The sequence below is a fragment of the Pseudonaja textilis genome, chromosome 1, assembly GCF_049901715.1.
Source record: "Pseudonaja textilis isolate UNSWEBS1 chromosome 1, rPseTex1.2, whole genome shotgun sequence".
Taxonomy (NCBI): domain Eukaryota; kingdom Metazoa; phylum Chordata; class Lepidosauria; order Squamata; family Elapidae; genus Pseudonaja; species Pseudonaja textilis.
Window position 1 is genome coordinate 303782223 of NC_141990.1, and position 23375 is coordinate 303805597.

At 38.1% G+C, this 23375-nt stretch overlaps 1 protein-coding gene across 2 annotated transcripts in view; it reads right to left on the bottom strand.

Moving 5' to 3' along the window:
- MTHFD1 (methylenetetrahydrofolate dehydrogenase, cyclohydrolase and formyltetrahydrofolate synthetase 1) overlaps window positions 1-22991 on the bottom strand; it is a 73289-nt gene extending 50298 nt beyond the window's left edge. Inside the window, exons 1-8 of one of the 2 annotated variants that reach the window (XM_026698623.2) lie at window positions 22909-22991; window positions 10173-10257; window positions 7814-7873; window positions 6372-6425; window positions 5093-5229; window positions 4243-4343; window positions 3472-3608; window positions 2113-2224 (exon numbers count right to left, since the gene is read on the bottom strand). In XM_026698623.2, coding sequence (XP_026554408.1) covers window positions 2113-2224; window positions 3472-3608; window positions 4243-4343; window positions 5093-5229; window positions 6372-6425; window positions 7814-7873; window positions 10173-10257; window positions 22909-22949 — 727 coding nt within the window. In that variant the 5' untranslated portion in view covers window positions 22950-22991. Of the gene's footprint in view, window positions 1-2112; window positions 2225-3471; window positions 3609-4242; window positions 4344-5092; window positions 5230-6371; window positions 6426-7813; window positions 7874-10172; window positions 10258-10426; window positions 10572-22908 lie in introns of those variants that run through there. The other variant, XM_087922297.1, reaches the window with a different exon arrangement.
- Window positions 22992-23375: the final 384 nt, after the last annotated feature.

Genomic DNA, 23375 nt, shown 5'->3' on the forward strand with positions numbered 1-23375 from the left:
AAGGAGCACAGAAAAACCTGCTTTTTAAAGGTAAAAATAAGCTCTGTGGTATAAGTTGGAAGGAGAGGACTAATTTTTTTAAAAAAAAACCTTGTTGGAGGAGACGCCTTGAAGATTACAAGACCATCAATTAATTGTAATATGGCTTTTAAAATACATTTGGGATTTTGCCCCTGGAGGAAAAACTGTAAAGAGAAGAAGAGGAAATAATTTTTGTTTGTTTGGATTGTTTGATAACTCTGACATTTGGAAATTACTTTAAGCTTGAAAGCATCTGGGTTGTTTTTAAAAACCTATAATGGTACCATCTGTTGATGAACTGAAAATGGAATATGAAAAATTAAAAGAAAGACAACGAAGTGGCAAGGATTCCTTGGGAGCTGCCTTCCATTTTCTAGAAATGGCGGTTTCTACGTACCAGCAAATACTGGAGGAAGGAGAAGGAGAAGAAGAAGAAGAAAAGGAAGAAGCCATCTTTAATGGACTAAAAAGTTCGACTAAGAAAGAAAATGGGAAGAGAGGAAGGGAAAATGAGAATTTAAGATTTAATAAAACAACCAAGAAAAAGAAAAATAGGGTGAAAAGAAGGTACAATGTTAGAAAGCAATTGAAAAGAGAATTACAACAGAGAGGGAAACTTAAAAAGGGGGAGGGGGGGGCAAAAAGACCAGATTGGAGATGAAAGGGAGGGAAAAAGAAAAAAAAAGCCATGGGCTAGAACAAGATTTTAAAAAGAAATTTTTTTTTAGAGACGAAGGATGATGGATAGTGTATAATTAAAGAAGATTCTGCAAGAGTGCATAAGATAGTATTGTAGTATTTGCATTTGAAATAGTTTATTGGAATATTTAATAAAATATTAGGAGAATGTGTTAAATGATTAATGCTTAGTTATAATTTAATTTGTTACTGTTTTAATGTTATTATAACCTTAGTGTTTTATTTTTCTATTCTAAAACAATGTACTTATTAGAATTAGAATAGAAATTATACATTTAACTATACTATAAGTTTACTATTCTTTTATTTTAAGATTTAATATGTAGAATGTACTAAGCAGAATCAGGATGGAAATTATGTATTATTTTAAGCTTTATTTTAGGAGAAGGCGTCATACTTCAAAAGTGATTACAGGGGAAATTTTTTGTTAAAGAGAAGAGATAAATAGATGTTTGGTAAAGAACGGACAAAAGATATAAGCATAATGACTTTGAAATAAGATGAAATAAATAAAATATAATTAAGAGAGTGAAAAGATGGGAGAAGTTATATAGAAAATATAAAATGGTTAATAAGATATGAAGGGTATATAAGGTGGGCATGAATTTGATTTAGGTCTGTCAAAAAAGATGTAACCCGGGGCCAAGTCACTCTTCAAAAGAAGTTTTATGTTTTATGTTTTGTGTGTTGATAATTTATGTTTGATTGTAAATTAATAAAATCTTGGAGAAATGAAATCAAAGGGAGAGAAATGGGGAAAAGACATGTATAAATGATAACTAAGGAGGTTTTTTTTTTCTAATGTTTTGCTTTAGGTTATGTATTTTGTGTGCTTATGACTGATTGAGAATTACTAAAACTTTGATAGAAAGAAATATAAATGAATAAAAATGAAGGGAGAAATAATGAGAAATTTGGAAAAGATATATATGTGTAAATGGAAATGTGATAATGTGGAACTATGTTTTAAAAAAATAATGCTTTATTTGCCTTGTTAAAATTTATAAGTAATTCTTAGAAAGAAGGTTTTATACTTTTATGTGTTATGTTTTGTTTGTCTTTAAAAATCAATAAAACTTGTTCTTAAAAAAAAAACAATTTCCACCTGTAAGAGATCAAATGGCTATATATATTAAACATCACTATCTTCAAGTTTCTATAGCAGAATTTTATTTCCTCTTCTTCACTTTCTAATCCCTACTCTCCCCATATGGTGCACCCCCCTCAAGACTTCAGAGACAGCGAGATCTACTTCCAAATGAAGATCTTTAATTGCCTGACTGAACCACTAATGAATGTAACCATTTTTTTTCTTACCTATATCCACATACACTTCTATGCTAATTAATATATGTTTACTAACAGTTTTTAAAAGTCATTTTTCAACATTACCTGGAATGTGATTGATCCCACAGTCGATCACTACTGAACCTGGTTTGATCCATTCACCTTTTACCATCTCAGCTTTTCCAGCTGCAACCACCAGGATATCTGCTTTACTGACCTGCAAGCACAATTTGTATTAACCCAGTTCCATAAAGAAACTTTGGTCGTTAAATTGGTTCTTTTTCTTTCCTGCTGTGCCTCCCCCACTTTAAAGTGATTTATCTATTTAACAATGTCCTATAATATGAATATAAATCCATTTTGTTAATTAAAATAGGAATATACATGTATATGTGTGCGTGTGTGTGCTGTATATACACACACACACACATATATTTGTGTTGAGCAACATGTGGCTCCCTTCTTAGACATAAACATAAATACAAAAATAATTTCCCCAACATTTTGCAATTATCAGATATTTCATCTATCAGCAAGAGTTCATCTTTTTAGAACACACATGCAACTCAATAAAAGTGCATTCCCTCCCTGTCTAAAAAAATTATAGCATACCAAGGGAGAACCCTTGAATATTGTTTCTGACAGACTAATTTTCCATACGACTTTTTTTTGTTTGAAATGTCAGAAATGTTTATTTGTACATTTTGAGTTGTTTATTATTCTCACTTTTAACAGATACACATAATTAGATGGGCAAATTTTAGTTTTCCATTTAGTTGCATAATAATTCTGCACACTAATAGTTGCCCAATAATTGTGCACACATAGATATTCTAAGAAAGCCCAAACCTCACTTTTACTTTCTTAAATATTCAGGTTTGTGGTTTATTTATATTTTGGATCGACTGAGAGCGCTGTAGTTATTCAATAATAAAATTAATCCTCCAAAATACAACTTCCTTAATAATTGTGCATACCGTGTACATGTTTCCTCCCAAAATTCTATACTTCTTTGACAAGACAGCTTAATGCAAAATGCAGTTCATGCAAAACTGGCTTCTTGTGAATCTGCACAGACCAATGAACAGTGGCTCAACATGGTTGTATTTGTTTGTGCAGACTCTTCTTCCTGTATCCATGTTGAGTTGGAAAATCACTATCCAAATATAAAGTACTAGTTTGAACATGGACTTAAAGAAGGAATCCTATATTGCAAACAGAGGCCTGCTACTTCCCAGTATTCTTTCCAAGAAGAAATGACAGATTTTCCTGGGATTTTCCATATAGAGACATGTACTTTAGTATGGAATTACATTTACTTCCCATGATCAGCTATCCTATTAAGAAATCCTGTGCAACTGGGAAAAGGAACCTGTTGGGGAGAGAATATTGATGCATTCCCTGGCAGAAGACCCACTTTGCATAGGCTAAACCTAGAATCATTATAGCTGCAGTTTCCCTTACTTCGTCAGCCAGCGATGCAGTCTTGGAATGGCAAGTGGTCACAGTTGCATGGTTCCAAAGCAGCAGATCATGCATAGGAGCTCCGACGATCTTACTGCGCCCAATCACTACTGCTTTTTTGCCTGCTACTTGAACACCTGAAATGCAGAACCCAGAATTTGCATTCACATCATAAAAGCTATGCTCTATTCAGTCTATGATTCATCTCTGGCTTACAAAAAGCAACTGCAAAGCCCCCAAATCATGCTTTTATTAAGGTTTGTATCTGTTAAGCTCCATGCAGTTGGGCAAGATCAAAGAAACAAGAACTACAGAGATTTCACTAAGGCAGGGGTCCCCAAACTTGGCAACTTTAAGACTTGTGGACTTCAACTCCCAGAATTATCCAGCCAGCTGTTGCCAAGTTTGGAGACCTCTGCACTAATGTCTCTTTGATGCTAGTCTGGGGTAAATTCAGAATCTTGAAAAGAGTAATAGAGTTTTTCCAGTTGTATTTATATGAAATAAAGCAGAGTATCTTTGAATGCTTTGACATATTTCTTCCAACATTTTATTTAATTTTCACATTTCTGAACTGCCTATCCTCCTCACAGAGGGAATATTTCTCTTCGCTTGAGCTAAGTTGCCAATTATGATAAAACATCAACATCCACTCAAGTGTTTCTTACCATGTTTTCTTTCATTCCTTTTCTAGCTTCCCCATAATCACTCATGGTACCTAAAGTGTATCCCTGGATCTTGTGAATCAAGACCTCTCCTTTCCCTGCTCACCTGTTTGCCTGATAAGTTCCATGCATCCTTTGGGTGTGCAAGGAATGAAACAGTTGCTGAGGTCCCCACGTGACAGCTTCCCTGCATTTACACTGCTCAGGCTAAAAAGTAAACAAGCAAAACAGCTGAATTAGTCCTTGAAATTTTATCTCCCCGTCTAAACTTTTGCAAGGGAGGAACTACAAGAAACCTTGTGGAATACTAAACACTCATATCACTGAATCAGATAGACTGATAGTTCAACTTACTTTGATGCAACTTTTTTTGCTCCATGTTCATAACAAAATAAGCTGTTCTTTTTTTAAAACTACCTCCCTTTGCAATAACAGCCAGTTTGCTGTAGTGGTTAAGGTATCAGGCTAGAAACTAGGAGACAGATTTCTAAGTTCCACCTTAGGCACAAAGTCAGCTATGTAATATTGGGCCAATCATTCTCAGCCCAAAGAAGAAAGCAATGACAAACAAAAGTTATTAAAGCTTAACTTTTGGTGATCTTCTGCCTGAATATTTACTTATACTAGTGAATTTTTCTTCCCGTGAGAATAAAGGCAAAGTGGAAATCTAACATATATGGACACTTTTAAAAGCAGCCATTTCCAAAGAAAATTATTTTGCTTTTCTTTAGTATAATGTTTTCCAGACATCTTAACTTTAAGATGTGCAGACTTCAACTCCCAGAATTTCCCAGCTTTTGATGTTGAAGTCTACATATCTTGAAGTTGCCAAGTTTGAAAAACACTGCTTTAATGTATTCATTCCCCAATTGGCCCTCCAGATGTTTTGGGACTATAACCAACAAGACAGTTTTATTCTCAAATAAATTAACATGCATATTTTATAACAATCATACCCATCGACGTCTTTCTCAGGTGCCACAGCATTAGTTATTTTTTCTGTGTTGATGGGCTTGTTCGAATCCAGAGGCAATTGCACTATAAACCCATGGATGGCAGGATCTTCATTCAAATTGTTAATGCATTTGAGCACCTGCATGTTAATAAGAATGGTGAAAAAAAGGGAAACAAGCCAGTTCAGAGGCAATGCTGACAAACCACAGAATACGCTTCCTAATTTCTTCAGTTACTCCTGCTGCCGGGAGGCATCAAGCATGAGGAATGTAGGGGGCACAGAAATACTTACCAGTTCTAACAAACTGGAATTATTCTCAATATTACCTCATAATTATGAATGTATCCAAATGCAGTGTTAGGGCTAATCACACAACCTGCTAAACCATGGGTGTCCAAACTTTTGGCTTGCCTGGGCTGCATTAGATGAAGAGGAATTATCTTGGGTCTCTCATAAAATAGATAATATACCATAGTTAATGTATATAAATCACATAATGTTAAACATTTATGATTTGTAGGGCTGGACTACTAGCTGTTCAGGGTCGCAGGCAGCCTGTGGACCAAGGCTTGGATGTACCTGCACTAAACCAAAGTCAAACAAAAGTAGGTTATGTCAACCCAGCTATGGTTTGTAAACATTTCAGCTTATGGTAGTAATCCCAACCTTCCCAGCTGACATTTGGAATCTCTTGAAATATGGTTTTTATGGAGATCAGGATTCATTAATGAGATTATAAATGAATTATTCCTTGCCACTAGCTCTTGCCTATTAAGTACTCTGTCATTTTAGCTTATCTTTCCTTTTTTTTTCTTTCCCTAAAAAAGTGGAGTATACTTCTGAACAATAACCAGACTTGTAGCCATCAACCTAATGATAATTCTGGAATCTATTAGAGATTCTTTAGGTTGGTATTATATGCTTTTCATTTATTATTTTTAATTAACTGAATCATTTAAAAATGAAGCAGCATACATAAGGTTTATGACTGAGTTCAATGTGCCCACCATGGTTTATTGAAGAGTACATAAGTAGAAAATCATGATTTGACATAACATGCTATTTTTAGCCATTGTTTCTGCCTGGTAATTTTTTAAAGAAGATCCCAAATTAAAAATGTTAAATTATAGACAACGTAGCTAATATTAGAAAGAAAAAATCATTTCAATAGAGGTTCAGGATACAGATTTCCAAGGGGCAACAGAAGACATACTATCAGGTGAGACTGATCTGATCATATGCAGCTGATGCATAAATGTCTTAAAGTGAACTGGATTTACCTCAGCTTCTGTAGCAGTGCCTGGCAGCTTGATGTGATTGGCATTGATCCCGATCTGAGAAAGCAAAATGCCAAATAAATAACAGAGTTTATGAACAGATCAGATGAAGGTTAGTCTCATTTTGCAAGCTTTATAACGTTTCTCATATAGAGTTCAAAAGAGGAATATAGCAAGACGTGAAAATGTTCATTGGAGAAAAGGATACCATCAGAGGGCATGGTTATAAAGAAAATAATAGATTATATAGAGATGGACAGGCTAACATTGAAATTAAAAGAGAAAGAAGATTCAATATATTATAGAGCCTGGGATGCCCGGTATGAGTGGTTTAGAAATAAAAAGAAAATAAAATGGCAATTAGGAAAAGAATGAGGAAGTATGTAAATATATATATATATATGTTATAGAAAAGATCGAAGTATAAGATGAAATATATTGATTTGTAACAAGAGTAAGATGCAATGGTAATGGAATAAGTAATCATATATTGAAAAATGTAAGGAAATGTAAAAGATGTCTTGATGTTGATAACAATTAATATACTGTAATTTTATTTTATGTTTTTAAACTTTGGAACATCAATAAAATACGTAAAAGAAAAGGAAATGTTCATTGGGCAAAGGCAGGAAAATGTATTCCTAGGTTGTCTAGGCAACCAGGCAACTTTCTTGTCACACTGCAAAACAAGAGTTTCATCATCTGTCATTACAGTACAATGTGGGAAAATAAGAACTAATCATGTGTTCAATTCTGGTCTTGAAACAGAAATAAAAACAAGTTTTTATATTTATAGGTATGTACATATCTATCTGTATATGTATGTGTATTTCTTTACTATAGCTTTCCTTAAGCATTTGTTTAGCAATTGCCCTTGTGCAAATTGGCAAATTAATCTTGGTTACCACAACAGTCCTCCATAACATACTACTTATCCTAACTTTGTACAGCTGAAGAGGACAATTGTCACAAAGTCTTCCCACCAGAAGGGAAGAACCTGCAGAGTTACTACTACTACAGAAACAGTTTCCAATCTCCTTGATAGTGGTTACATTTTACCATGTATCTAAATTTACATCACATTTTTCTTCTTTCCATCTTTTTAATCTTCAAAACCCATATTTTTTCTCCTATTTTTAGTCAAAAAGGTTTCCAGACACTAATAAATATAGTTGTTTATCTTTCTCTAATCAAACAATGTTGCCATCTTCTTGTCATCTTCGCCAAGCATTCCTATATTGTAGGTAGCAGCAATCATATATAAAACTAATCTTCCACTGCTCTTTTGTAATTGACTATATCCATTGATCCTAACAAGAAAAGTTATGGTTACAATTACACTTTACAATTGGAAACTATGTATCTCAATTTCTCTACTTGAAGCTAAATTCACAAATAGGAACAAAATGTTTCATTGAATGTAATGCTATGAAAAGCAGAATTACCTCAGCGGCAGCCTTTAGCTTCATGCTAATGTAGAGATTTGAATCATCCCGGTCACCAACCTTTGGGGGAAATAAATCAGATTATTTTAAGAGCTGTGGTAGTGCAGTGGTTAGAGTGCCAAACTGCAGGCTACTTCTGCTGACTGCCGGCTGCCTGCAATTTGACAGTTCGAATCTCACCAGGCTCAAGGTTGATTCATCCTTCCATTCCTTCCGAGGTGGGTAAAATGAGGACCCAGATTGCTGGGGACAATAGACTGACTCTGTAAACCACTTAGAGAGGGCTTGTAAAAGCACCGTGAAGTGGTATATAAGTCTATGTGATATAGGTCAGTGTTCCCCAACCCCTGGGTCATGGCCGCATGACTGACTGGCCAGTACACATGTGCAGCTCAATTTGTGCAAGTCAGTTCGCCTTTCTTCCCCTACCCTCCTCTGGGCTGCCAAGCCTCAAAGGTTGGGGACCACTGTTATAGGCCTTTCAACTTTTTATCCATGCTATTGAAGTTTTAAAGTTGAAGGGTTCTGATCATGACTTCAAAACCTTTTGCATAATTCTAAGATGTATTTCTTTATCCTAGATAATTGTTTATTCTTCCAAGAAGCTGGATATTTCCAAAACAGAACAAAATGATACTAATAATATGTTGTATTGCTCCGAAATACCTTTTCATCTTAATCTGTTACTTTAGTGGTGGCTGGAAAACAATTTTGCATACAGTACAATGTAACAACTAACATGTGCAATTAATCTAATAAAAATGGTAATGTTTTCACGTAAGCAAAATTCTTATCTATTTATTAAATTTTTATTCAACCTTTAATCTTTTTTAAGTAACGAGGTGGTGAGCCTAGCTAATACTCCTTCTTCTTCCTATTTTTCCCACAACTACTGTGAGGTGGTTGGGTTGAGAGAGTGAGAGAAATAGCGGCCCAAAGTCACCCAGTGGTCTTCATGCCTAAGGTGGGACTAGAACTCAGTCTCCTGGTTTCTAGGCCAGCACCTCAACCACTATACCTATTGCCCAAAGTTTTCTCCCAGTCAGATTTAATATTTAAGGATCTTTTTGAGCAAAGCCAAATTATATTTTCACTGCTGCACTAGCTCAACTGGGATCTTGTATCTGCCTCCAAAGATACAGGCTTCATTCTTTCTTACATAATTTATACCAGTCAACAGGGGAGAACTTTAGTGTGCTTAGCTGGAATCTGGCAGACTTTAAAACTTTTACTTCAGTATGAATATATTCATATTTAATCTGCCTTTTAAGCTAATATGCAATTTTACAAGTGTGCTAGTAATGTATAACACAATGTCTTCCTTAAATGGAGCACTCTGACTTTACAGACACATCCAAGTAGCATAAATACAAGATAAACCAAACAGAAATAAAATGTTTGACATCATGAAAGGCTTTTGGGATTCTTTCTCTTGTTTTAAACTGCATCTAAAATTCAACAGGTGGCACAACATTGAATTCAAAGGGGGGAAAAAGCACTTTGGAGCATTCACGTAGAATCTCTTGGCAACTTTTAAAATAGATACAGATTTTTCTGGAATCATGTAGCTGCTTTTGTGGCTGCAGTGTAATCCTATCAGTTCAAGGACTTTCTGACAGATCCTACATGAGAATCCCTGCATGCTCTGAAGTTCCTTTTTCTCCTTTGAACCCAGAGTTCGCATATTTCCAGAAAAATTCTCTCTCTGGATGCAGCTGCTATTCCCTATAAAGTTTCCATAGTTCACTGACATATTAAATTATGTTGTCAACAATTTGCTGTTATGTAGATCCTTCACAGTACAAAAAAAGAGAGAGATCCATTTCAGTTGTTATTGACTGTAAGGGCTATGGATATGAATGGGACAGCTCTAACTAAGATGCTATAAAAACAACAATATACCAAAACTATTACAGATAATCCTTTGACTTACAATTATTCATTTAGTGTCCAAGTTACAATGCAGAAAAGTGACTTATACCTGGTCCTCCCAGTTATGACTGTTGCACCATCACAGGATCAAAATTCAGGTGCTTGGCATGTATTTACGATGGGTGCAGTGTCTCAGGTTCACTTGATTGCCAGGTGTGACTTTCCTACCAGGTTTTGGCAATTGTTGAGCAGATAAACAAAGTCAAGGGGTGGGGGAAACCAGACTCACATAACAACCATGGGCTTTGCTTAACAGCCCTGGTGATCTGCTTAACAATTCCAACATAAAGATTGCAATATTGGGTGTGACTCACTTAACCACTTCACTTAGGGGCAGAAGTTCCACTCCCAATTGTGGTCATAAGTCAAAGACTACCTGTATATGCTTGGCTTAACTCTACAGTTTGACAATATATGTAGCCCTTACCTGCAGAATAGCAAGGCCTGGCCTGAAACCAGGAACTTTTACTTTCATTTCTGCAACTTGGTTCTTCAGTCGCTCCCTTACTTGGCTAGAAAGAACAGGTAGGAAAGAGAAAGTAAACATTAACAATTAATGATTAGATTAAAAAATTGGAAGTGGGATCTAGTTCCAAAGACAAACCTAAGATTTAAATTTGCACCATTTAGTTTTCCCATTTTTAGTGCCCAGTTCATGTAATGTAAAACTGTGCTGCTGACCAGAATGAGGAAAGGGGAAGAAATCCATCAACTGCCAAGTAAAAATGATTGTACCACTTTCTTTTCTTTGCTCATAAAATGTCATGAAGTGTCACTCATCAATGGTGTGTGAGTCAACAGCGCAGTTGTGAAGGTATGCAGTTGCCTAAAATGAGGTGAAGTCCAACAAGGAACAATTATTAAAGGCAGTTTTAAAAACTGATATGCTTACTGGCCAGCTGACAAATGTATCGATAAAGGAGAATATTTGTAGCTCAGGGTTGAAATGAGGGGTCCTTGGTGCTCTCTGAGCTTGGTTATTTTCTTGCAGGTGTTTCATTACCCAAAGTAGGTAGCACCAACAGTGCTAGTAAGGAGTGGGGTTTGCTGTACGTGGTTAACTATGCAAAAGAGACAATTAACAAGCCAAAAAGGGAACACAACCTCCCCACCAGCAATCGGCACTCAGATGAGCATAGATTAACTCCAAAATTAACATCAGACCAACAATCAAGTAAACAATACCTCAATCAAGGAACTTCCAAACAAGCCAACAGTAAACAGCCCAAAGCATCTCTAAGGCCACGCCCACTAACACTGACAGAGTAAACCATTAGAACAGAGGTCTTCAAACTTGGCAACTTTCAAGACTTGTGGACTTTAACTTCCAGAATTCTTCAGCCAGCTATGCTGGCTGGGGAATTCTGGGAGTTGAAGTCCACAAGTCTTAAAGGTGTCAAATTTGAGGACCCCTGTATTAGACTATAAACCCCATTCCTTACCGCTGTGTTTACCTTAGAAATGATGATGTTACTTAGAAATATTTGCAAGAAAAAAACCAAGCTCAGAGAGCACTAATGACCAGTAATGAACAATGTATGAACTGGATCTGTGATAGTTTCACAAGAAATATCAACAAAATATTACTGTCACTATTTATTATTTATCATATATGTCTGTTGATTTTACAAAGTTACATAATATCCTATGAGGTAAGTGCCAGACCCAAATGAGTTTTAACAATAACTGGGATTTGAGTTTATGCCTCATAGGCCTGGTTTCACATTCCAACCATCAATATTTTTCTTGTAAAAAATATTGTGCAACAGGTTTAATTATTAGGTGGAAATATTTCATTTAGAGCAGGGATGGTCAATTGATTTTTCCAAGAGGTCACATGAGAAACAGGTATTGTTGTGGAAGGCCAAACATATAGGCTGAACTTAATTCTGCTCAACATTAATTTTATTGCTTTATAAAAAGTAGTAAACTATATGGTTTTGATTAGCTGCTACTGGTAAGAATAAGTGTTATATCTTATTTACATTTGATTAATAATTTCTGATTCCTCTCCAACAGTCCGGACATGGATAGCCAAAGGACTGGATGTATACAAGGGGCTGTAAAATGCCCAGGTTTGTTTTAAAGTAAAGTCAAACTGAAGAAGAAAATCAAACTGACAAACCAGCTGCTACTATATATCATTTATTACCATGTACTGTACTCTAGTAAAATTAACAATCACACCTTTCAGTGCCACCTGGTGAACCCAGAGTGAAACTGCAAATAACATTTTTTTTCTTAACATTATTTCAAAGATCAGCAAAACTTAATAATTACCTGCTACAGACATTGCATTAAGCCAGGTTCTGTTTAACCATTATTTTTTTCCTGAGGTAGAATTCGCTGAGTTTATTTGTGATGCAAAACCATAAACGATGCTTTGCAAAATACAAGGGCTACATCATATGTAATATCATCGCCCCCGCCAAAAAAACACTTTGTATTAATACAACACACGAAACAAGTTACTATTTGATTAAATACATTAGTTGTCAAGATGTGAGAAAGCAGCTTTCCAAATATCATAAAATGTTACTAGCAAGGATTCGAGAAAGAGGTCTGAAATGGTTGATGCTGCTTAAACAGAGCCTATGTCAGACTTCATACCAGTACAATGATAAGTCAACTCCGCATTCATAAAATTGCATCCTGCACCCAAAAGCAGAAACTTCAGAGACTTGACATAATAAAGGAAGCTGCATAGTTAGTCACAAAAGAAATCCTGCTTATACATAGATTTGCCTGTTTAAGAACACAAAAATTAAACCCAATATGCATGATAGCCTGGGCTTGAACTCCTAATACTTTTCCTCTGACCCTTTGGAGTCAATGGACTTTTGGTCATTCTTTCCTCAGTTTTGAGAGTGAGAAGCAGCAGTTCAGAGCTCACACAGTTGATCTCCTTGAGTCATAATCTTTCCACATGATACTCCTTTGGTGATTTTTTTTTCAAAGCTAAATTTACCTAATTTCCTCAACTTTTTCCTGGTAGGACTTGATTTCTAGTTATCTTTGTCTTAATTTTCTTTTGAGGCTGGCATTTGAAATAATGCCAGTCATCCTTCTTATCTCCCATAATGTCTATAACAATGCTGTGGCATTTTCTCTTGCTTTTCACTGATGAAACTACAGATTAAGTCACAGGCTAATACGTACGTACGTACATACATACATACATACATACATACATACATACATACATACATACTGTCAACTCATAAAACATTTTGTATACACATTTTATAGTTGTCAACAAAAAGAAGGGGGGGGGAGTTTCAAACAGCAGGCAGCGGTGTGGAATTGAAAGTACATTCCATTCATATTTTCTTCAGAGACTGATTAGATCAGTGGTCGCCAACCAGTGGGCCAGGGACCACTGGTGGTTCATGAGAAAATTTTGGTGGTCTGCAGAGAAATGTCACCCCCAAAGCAATTAATCCAGGCTGCATGGGAACACAAGGCGGCCCCACCCACATGGCCCACGGGAACACAAGGCTTGCGTTGCTTGCATTGTGAACAACATGAAGTAGTGAGAGGAGGGGGGAAAGGGCAGAGGGGGGAACTTGCCCCATGCGCCTCGTCTGGCCACTGGACTGCTTCTTTCTGCTTCTTTCTTCTGCTTTTGGCTGCACGCAAAGAAAGCAGCAAAAGTCTTTCTTTATCTCCTCCAAATGAAATGAGTCTTTGGGACCCTGCAAGGCATCCTGTTTCAAGAAAGCTGCGCCGGCACAAGTTTCACAAAGACTCATTTCTGGCAGAGTTTGGGGAAGAGAAAGAAAGACTTCTGCTGCTTTCCTTGCATGAAGCCAAAAGTCTCTCTCTCTCCCCCTGAGAATGAATCTGGAGATGGTATCCTATGATCTCAAATAAAGAATGATCGATTGGTAGGAAAACGGGGTGGGGAATTTTCCTGCAGACTTTTTGGGGGATTTTCCCAGGGAAAACGTCAGCAAGCCAACGTCAGTCAAAATTCATATTAGTGGTCCGAGGGATTTAAAATAATGAGTTTGGTGGTCCCTGAGGTCCAAAAGGTTGGCGACCCCTGAATTAGATGACTGAAGCTTCTGCCATGCAAAAATCTAATTGAAGAACATGATTGATGACTCTTGATTATGGATGTGTTTCATTGGATGATACAACCAGAGGGGTGGGAGGGAAAGCAGGATCAAGGGTGACAGTGAATTATGTATCTCAGAGTTGGTTACGCTCAGGCAAATGCTGACACATACATACATATGTACATGTGTGTATGTAAAATAAACTGGGAACAAAGGTTAGAAGTGGAAAATGCAGTATTAAGTGACAGAGGGGGTGATTTGGGGTGAACCAAAATAAGGTATTTTATCTATGATCTCCTTAAACTTTTCCTAATATTACAAATACTTGTTTTTCAAGGTAACCTTTGAGATAGTCCTGTAAGAAATTAACATCTCTTGTTAGCTTTAATTTCACAACATTTAGTTTATTGATTATGTGTTATCAAACCAGTGTTGACTCTTACTGACCAAACCGATTTAGTAATTTCCACTGGATAAAAGAGCTGAATGGCATGGACATCTCTTCTATCAGTTAATATTTCACCAAATCCCACTCCATGAATTCCATTACATCCATTTCAGCTTGCTAAGAGCGAATTCCCATCTACTTCTCATGTCGGTAGTCCATGACTCACAACCGTTCACTTCATGACTGTTGAAAATTACAACGGCACTGAGAAAAGTGACTTATGACCATTTTTCAGTTACCACCAGGATCCCCATGATCACATGATCAAAATTATGGATGCTTGGCAACTGGTTCACATTTGCGATGGTTGCAGTGTCCCTGAGTCACGTGATCACCTTTCGCGACCTTCTGACAAGCAAAGTCAACGGGGAAGCCAGATTCACTTAATAAACATGTTACTAACTTAACAACTGCAGTGATTCATTTAACAGCTGTGTTAAAGGTTGTAACGTGGGGCAAAACTCACTTAACTCACTATTTACAGACCCCTCATACCCCAGACATAAACTGTTTCAACTCCTACCCTCAAAACGATGCTATAGAGCATTGCACACCAGAACAACTAGACACAAGGACAGTTTTTTCCCAAAAGCCATCACTCTGCTAAACAAATAATTCCCTCAACACTGTCCAACTATTTACAAAGTCTGCACTACTATTACTATTAATCTTCTCATCACTCCTTATCACCCATCCCCTCCCACTTGTGACTCTATGACTGTAACTTTGTTGCTTGTATCCTTACCATTTATATTGACTGTTCCCTAGTATGATTTGATTGCTTATTGTACCCTATGACTATCATTAAGTGTTGTACCTTATGATTCTTGACTCTTGATGAATGTATCTTTTCTTTTATATATACTGAGAGTATTTGCACCAAGACAAATTCCTTGTGTGTCTGATCACACTTGGCCAATAAAAAATTCTATTCATTAACAAATGTCTTGCTTAACAGCAGAAATTTGGGGCTCCATTGTGGTCATTAGTTGACCTGTACTGCAGATCATAAAATAGCTTGTGTCACACAAATATTTTTCTCATATGTACTAAGTAACAACATTTCTATTACTGCCTTCTGCTTCATAAACATACAGTTTAAAATGCAGTGCTAAGCTGGGTATAAAAGGGCCTGATGAAATTAATTTGCAAATCAAGCAAATTAATGTAACATCCCTAATTTATGTTCCCAAATGAACAGAAAAGGAAAGGGTATGAGATGTTTGCCACATAATTCCCATAAGTGGCAAGTAAAGTAACTATTTACTTATTTAAATATGTAGACTTTAGTTTAAGAAGCCTGGAATCACAATGAAATAAATGTAGTTAATGCCACTCTGCCCAATGGGTTTATTAGATCTTAAACTTATAATTAAAATAATTTATCACACTGCAATTTACTCTTTTCTTCTTACAAAAATGTTAACGAGTTCAGTGATGGGATTTACACATCACAGTATAAGCCACAATAGCTTAGTTTAATTTAGCAAATTGCTTGAACATAGGCAATATGATTGATAATAGGGAACCCCAAACTTTATGACCACTGGAGACTTTTAGAATTTTGATATGTTGTCACTTCTCTTCCATGCATCTTGCATGGCTTTCCTGAGGCATCTAAGAAGTTAAAAGTGAGAAATTACCACAATTCTAGGTGCCATTCTCTCCAGTTCCCCTCTTTTAGGATAATCCCTCCTAATTCTGCTTACTTTTGTTCTTTTCCTGGGCAGATAGCCCTCCCCCATCCAAACTAAGCAATGTTTACAAGTCAATTATCATTTTCATGTCCTAAGAAAACCTATGGTGCCCATAAGAGATCTTGAAAATAGAGGTTGGCTGGCACTAATAGTGCCAGATTCCTTTCCTAACATAAAAAGGAAAGAAAGAAAATCTAACTGGGATAGGGAGCCTGGTGGGACAGGGTTTAAGGTTACCATACTATCTTGCAATCTATATACTACTTTTATTGTCTTGTCTGATTGCAACCTTCAACTGAACAAAATGGTGTATCACTGGGGAACAATTTTTGAACCAACATACCTCAAATGGGGTAACTTACAGAAATGTGTCCCAAATTTGGGACCCACAGCAAATTGGGGCTGCTTCAAGTGTTGCCACATTGCTTCAATCACAAGTTTGTAATTTCCAGAGCTTTTCTACATTCAACTTCAAAGTCAGGAAGTCAGAAGTAATTTCCACTCCCGCTGCTTTTTTCCCCACCCATGGTTATTCTGTTTATTTGGGTAAGGAAAAATCTCTAAAACAAATATTCAACAATCATTGGATTGTCTAATTTTCTATAATAAAGAGCAACATAGATACATTTTCTTCTGTTAAAGTATGCCAGAAGGTAGCCAACTCTGGCTTATTGAAAAACCTGTGGCTAAACAAATCTTGTTTTAGCACAATCTATGATTTAAGACAATGCTGCTTGAAGATTGCCCAGTGAATTCTGGGGCTGAGAAAGGATTTGCTCTCCACTCATCCCAAGCCCAGGCCCAAAGCAATCCACTATTCCACAATAGCTGAAATTCATTCTGGTTTTTTCCAATATGGGCCATGTTAAATGTTTGCAACAGCTTTCAATTCCAAAGGTCATTGAGAGAGCAGTTTCTTGTAGCTGCTTCATATGCCAATTGAGCTAGAAAGGAAAATTCCATGCAACATATAAAGAACAGAAACTTTTTCTTAAACTTCACAGATAGCCTGGTCACATGTAAGTGCTGATTAATCAGTTGTGCATGAGCCTTATGAATTCTATACTCATGATATCCTCCCCTAAAAAGCTTGGGAAGGATAGATATATCTAGATCCCTCCCTTTATGAAATCTGCCTGAAACAATCTCACACAATAACTTTTCCAGTTCTGTTGTTCTTGAGGCCTAAAAGAAGAATATTTATTTTTGTTCCCTAGCTTTCTCTTTTAGGTTCAATTCCCAAATCAATGCAATTTGGAAGTTTTAAAAACAGCTACTAAACTGTAGCCTGGCAACATGGACAGTTCAGAAAAGTTTGTCATAATAAAACAGTTTATCTTTGGGGTGCAACCAGTCATTTCTTGCAACAGACCAACCCAGCTGCATTTCTTGAATTTGTCAATAATTTATTACCAGTAAATTAAAAAAACTCTTCTTCCCCACTGTTGGGATGGGCCCAGGGGTGGGCTTTAAAAAAATTAGCAACTGGTCATTTGCTTAGTTGCTGGGTGAGCATGCTCATGGTAGGCGTGGCCTAGTCAGCTTCCTGAACCATGGTGTATGTGGGGGGGGGAGTGTTTTCGCCCTCCCCAGACTCTGGAGGCTTTTCTTAAGCCTCCAGGAGGCCTGTTTTCCCCCCTCTCCAGGCTCCGGAGGCTCTCTCGGAGGCCCATTTTTTGCCCTCTGTGTGGGCCCTGCCCTTACCGGGGATCCAAAATGGGCCACGTGGAGACTCCTGGGAAGGGTGGGGCAGGGTGGGCGGGGCCAACCAGTTGTTGCAACTACCGGTTCAATGAACCAGATGTAAAATTAGCATCTGGTTTGCCCGAACTGGTGCCAACTGGTATCAACCCACCCCTGGATGGGCCATATACAGCCTCCAGGCATACTGAAGTACTTTCATAAACTTCAGGCAACAGAACCAGTGAGTTAGAATGAAGAAGATGTAACAGAGGACCACATGAGATCTTTTCACCCTACAATTCCTATGACCAAAACACCTGGATTTGATGCAGCATCTGGCAATATAAAATCCTCTGGAGTATGTTTGATCTATGAAAGCCCATTCAAACAAATAAGACAACAGATGAATGGTTTCATATAATCCAACTGATTATGGACTGATTTGCCCGAATCGAAATATTGCAAAGAATAGTTTAATGTTTGGTGGGGTATGTGATTCTAGTCCATTACAATATATTATTTAATAAATCACAAATTATGGTTTAGCACAATAGGTGGAGTCTTATTTTGGCAGTAACCTAATGCTGAAAAATAATAGGAGTTTTCTATAATTGATGCACTGAGGGAAAAGCAGCATCAGAATCCCGATTTATAGGATTGTGAGCATATCTAGAATGCTGAGAATATGTTCTTGGCAACCTGACCAGAGTTACCCAGTTTACTAGAAGGCAAAATGCACCATTTTTCTGGTCTCTGAGAATGTTCTTTATTAGCTCAATTTACCATTGTTTTTTCAGTGAAGAAGGCAAGCACGCTTCTACACAAAGCACTGAACTGTACTCAACCCATCATCATTGGTTTTCTAAAAAAAAATCTCTGACAATATTCATGCAGTTGATGGTCTGGGTCATGTTAGCTTCCAGTTTTGAATGAATAAATGAATCTACATGGGAACCAGGAAAAGGAAAGATCGTGGAGTATGAATTATTTGTAAAAATAATAAAAGGTAGAATATAAACAAAGAAACAAACAAGAGCACCAAACAGCATCACATTGGCAGGTAGACCTTACATCAGTGATGGCTAATCTTCTCCACATTGCGTGCCAAAAGTCAGGGGTGGTTCTGTCCACCTCTGTAGAACCAGTAGCTCTGAAGAGCAGCAGACATAGAACCGGTTCTATGTCTGCTGATATTTTTGCGCACCCGCCCACCCGGGCTCTTACCTGATCTTTATTTCCTGATTTTTCAACTTCAGCTGCCGAACGAGGCACAGCTGCAGTTAAAAAAGCAGGAAAAGAAGGCTGTTTCAAAGGCTGCTTCTCTGCACGCAGCGTGCTGATGACGATTTACAGGTGACAATTTACCGCAGCGTGCAGAGAAGCACATCATAAATCACCGAACCTCTTAAACCCCCGAACCGGTAGTTAACCCTGTCGAATCCCACCCCTCCCAAAAGTGCATGCCTGCATCCATGATGCAATGCACGCGTGACTCCCCCCACGGACCCCCTGCAGCCGCATGCCTCTGCACATGTGTGCACGTCTCCTACGCACATGCGCAGCAGATACCCAACAATCATGCGCAGAGAGGCTCTTCCGGGTCACCTCTTGTGTGCCAGCAGAAGTGGCTCTGCATGCCATTTCCGGCATATGTGCCATAGGTTTGCCCTCACAACCTTACAGGATAAAATGATTCCATTTTAGATAAAACTGAAATTGGATAATTTTATAGATTTTTCCCAATTGTGGAAAATTGTATTTCTTCTATAAGGTAGGAAAAAAATCCCTGAAAACTTGGTAATCCTAGTCAAAATCCAAGAAGCCTCAAAGTAGCAGAATCGGTGTTCTTAACACTATGTCTGTTTGCATGCAGAAAATGTGCTGCCTGAAGTGACAAAGCAGCTTCTCTTGATATATTTCTTTTTAGTGTGATTTATTTAAAACAAAACTGGGACCTTTGCCAACCAGACACCTATACAGATGATTTTGAAAGCAGAGAACTGAAATTTGCAGCCTGCCTGATGTTGCTGGTCTGAATTCACTTCGGCCAAGCCAACGCAGCCAACAGATTTGGGAATTCAACATAAAGAAATAAAGATTCCCCACCTCTGTATTAAAACAATGAATGGATTTCAAAAGACAGCAAACATTTTGTATCATATGTATAATTTCAGGATCAAGATATAAAATGTTAATCAATTATGGAACTCTTGAGTTAATAAGCAATAAAGAAAGATAGCAAATCAAAGATACGCTTAGAAAAAGACTCGATAGGGTCACCTTTCCCACAGTTTTAAAACTTAGTCCAACACTTAGTGGCACCCATGAGTATGATAGCACCCATGATGTCCATGATTAAATGGCATTTATCTAGAAATTAAGCACCATCTTTATGGGAATTGATCTGGGCTGGAAAGGCTTCCTTTTGAAAACAATAAAAAATGATACACCTACAATGCATAGAAATGTGCTATTGAGACATTTTGAGAGAATGCAGAACACGTACTCTTAAAAGTCCATTTTGTTTATATGCACATCTGAGATCAACTCCGCATAGTGGGTAACTGAGGAAGGAACCTGAATGAACTAATACTGCCTTAGTCATGAGGCCAGCTGGGTGACCCTGAACTAGTCCCCTCTGTCAGCCCCAGGTAGGAGGCAATGGCAAATTATTTCTGAAAGATCTTGCCAGGAACACTGCGTGGACTTGTTCAGACAATCATCTAGGAATCGATACTGATTTGGAGGCACAAAAACAAAACAGTCTGCATGCATACAGCAGCGTAGACGCTACCAGATTTTTTTTTTTAAAAAAAAAAACTGATTTCCATCACATACCTATTTGTTTCTTGGTAAGAAAGCAGAAGAGGTTGCTACTACATTCTTTCAGATGGTTTTTCAACTTCCAGTCCAACCCATAGCCCTTCGATTTCCTGGTGCTTTCCCACCTAAATATTAACTTGTTTAGTTTAGCTTTTTTGAGAACAACTAAGGCCTGACAAGAATTGCCACCTACAATGTGACGTTTACTTCCAGGTATATTCAATTTGTTATTAAGCGATCAAGTATAGCATCCGAATGAAATAAGCTATGCATCCCTGACATCCAACTTGGACAGCTGCAGTTTTCTTTCTTTAAATGGACCTTGTTCTGCATTTTCTGGCAATTATAATCTGAAAGGAAAGCATCAAAATTCTGTGAACCTGGCAGTTTAGCACCACAGCAAAACCTATATAGGTTAACTCCTGCCAGAACCTGCTTATGCAAGCAATCAGTGTAATAGAACAAACTTGCACAATAATTAGAAATTCTCTTCCAAGAAACAGAGGAGGGGCAGAATCACAATTTGGAGTCAGAGAGTAGGCAATGGCTAACTGCCCAACCATTAAAGGCACAGAATGAAAGAAAAAACAGGCCTGTTTCTACTACCAGGCAGGTCATCTGTCAGTTCATATCTCCTGTGCAAATCTTTCTGGATTTAGGGACAATTTAACATTAAAATCTTGTGATGTGATTTTCTATGAAGCCCTTTTGCCCAACCAATCACTGCCGATGACAACTCTTCCAAGGTGGCACTGACCACAATGCACACACACACATATACAAATAAAAAACATGCTTTCTTATTAGAACTCTTATAGTTATATGCAAATCTAGGCATGATTTATTACCAATTTTTCCTTTAATCCCATGACACTTTCACTCCACTCTTTTCCTTTAATGTTCCTTTAATACAAACTGGATGCAATTGTCCCAAATACCAAGATTCAAGCACCTGTTGAAATCCTGCCTCCCTCACTATGGTTAGGTAGGAGGTACAGTTCTACTCACAGGAGAATGGAGTAGCAAATTAGTTACCTTGTAATTTCAATACTGCTTCAGTTACTTTTCTTTCTAGAGCATTTTTACAGAAGGGAAAAAAAGGAGGAATCCTCAGAGAAGTCACTTGTATAATCAAAGTGACATATTGTGATTTGATAGACCATATACTAGAGTAATGCATGATCCTCTCCCTACACACACACACACAATTTTATCAAATGACAACGTACTGAACCATGAACCCAAAGCAGGCTAGGATGACACATCACTTAAATGTGTTGCCTAGTTTATGGTTCAGTGTTTTGTGAGAACACAGCCAACTGAGGGTCCTTTAACTAACTTCACAGATAGGTAGGGGGTGCTTGCATGTGCCCTAATACTCCGCCTTCTCAAATTCTGTACATAAAAGATCCAGCATGATTCTGTTTGCAAAGAGCAGGTGAGAAAAAAGAGCTGTCTAAGACATTCTAGAGTCCGAGCTCAAGAGAGTGAACAACTCAAGCTTACTAAGGCAGAGTAGCTAATGCTAGGCTAGAAATAATAAAGGTGTGAAAAACAATTTTTCATGTCCCTGTGCCATATGTGTATGCCTCAGTAGGAAGAGAAGCCAAGGCTGACCCACATTTTCTGAAAAGCAATGTTGGTTGGGTTCAATCATTATTGTAAGCTGTAAAGTGGTTGGGTTCTGGTGTAGAGCACTGTGATAATTCTAATAGTTATCCAACAGGCCACAATTAAGCAAACAGTGACATGATATGCACAAAAAAGCCTATGTGACTACTGTAGTTGAGCTTCCTCCCAACTAACTGTTCCATAGGGACAAATCTCTTAATGTGCCTTCGAGACAGTCATCCGCACAATAATATTGCGAACAGGTTGGCTGTTGGAGGAGCAAAACCCAACTTGTCTCTGATAAAGCACAGTGAATGCAGGGACTCCAAGCAAGTGCTGATCCCCACGCTCTCTTTTTGAGAAACATCTGCAGGCTATTTTATTTATTGATTGATTTGTCAATCACTTACAAAATAATAGGTATAAGTATAAACTTGAGTAAGAATACAGAAAATAGGTACGATTAAATGGGGACAATAGGACAGGGACGGGAGGCAGCATGGTGCACTTATGCATGCCCCAATCTCATTGAATTCAATGGGGTTTACCTCTAAGTAGAGATTAATGGAAGATCACACTGTGTTCGACTGGACTGTAACGTTAGGGTTCTTAGGATTGATTTTACCTTCTGAGGAACACATTCTTCATCATACCTATGTACTAGACAACAACCCAGGTATACCACATGACATGCTTACGATGTTGCCGCCCTGCCGAATCTGGAAAATCTCCTAATACTAACCCCCCCCACACCTTTTTTTTCTTTGCAGAAAAAGATACCGATGTCAGCGTGAATCTCCAACCCCAAATCTGTGCACCGAGACGCTGGAGGGAACTTACGCGGAAACGGTTTTCCCACTGATGATCTCCGCGGAAGGCATGGCGAATGTCCTGACAGCAGCAGTTCTTGCGCTGAGAGAGGCTCCGATGGTGTCAGGCAGGGGTTCAAAAAAACCCCGGGACCCTCCTCCTTCCGCGTGCTAACCCACGTGGCTACAAACTTTGAACTACACCCCCGGGGCGCGAGTTCCCTCGGACAGCCAACCCAGGACACCCTCCGCGGTCCCCCGCCCTCCCCGCCGTCCGCCGGGGGAGGAGAAAGAGGAGGAGATGGACCCGGAGTAGCAGGAACTAACTTCTTCGGCGCGCGCGCGCGCGCGAAGATGCCGCACCACCCCTTTCCAGGGGCGATCCAGGAGGCGTCGTCCTTCCCAGTCGATCCCCGTCGCCCCCTGAGTAGGTGGAGCGATCGTTCCCCTCCTGAAAAAAGCGGGCTGAGAAAAGCAAAACTTAAGGGAGGAAAGCTG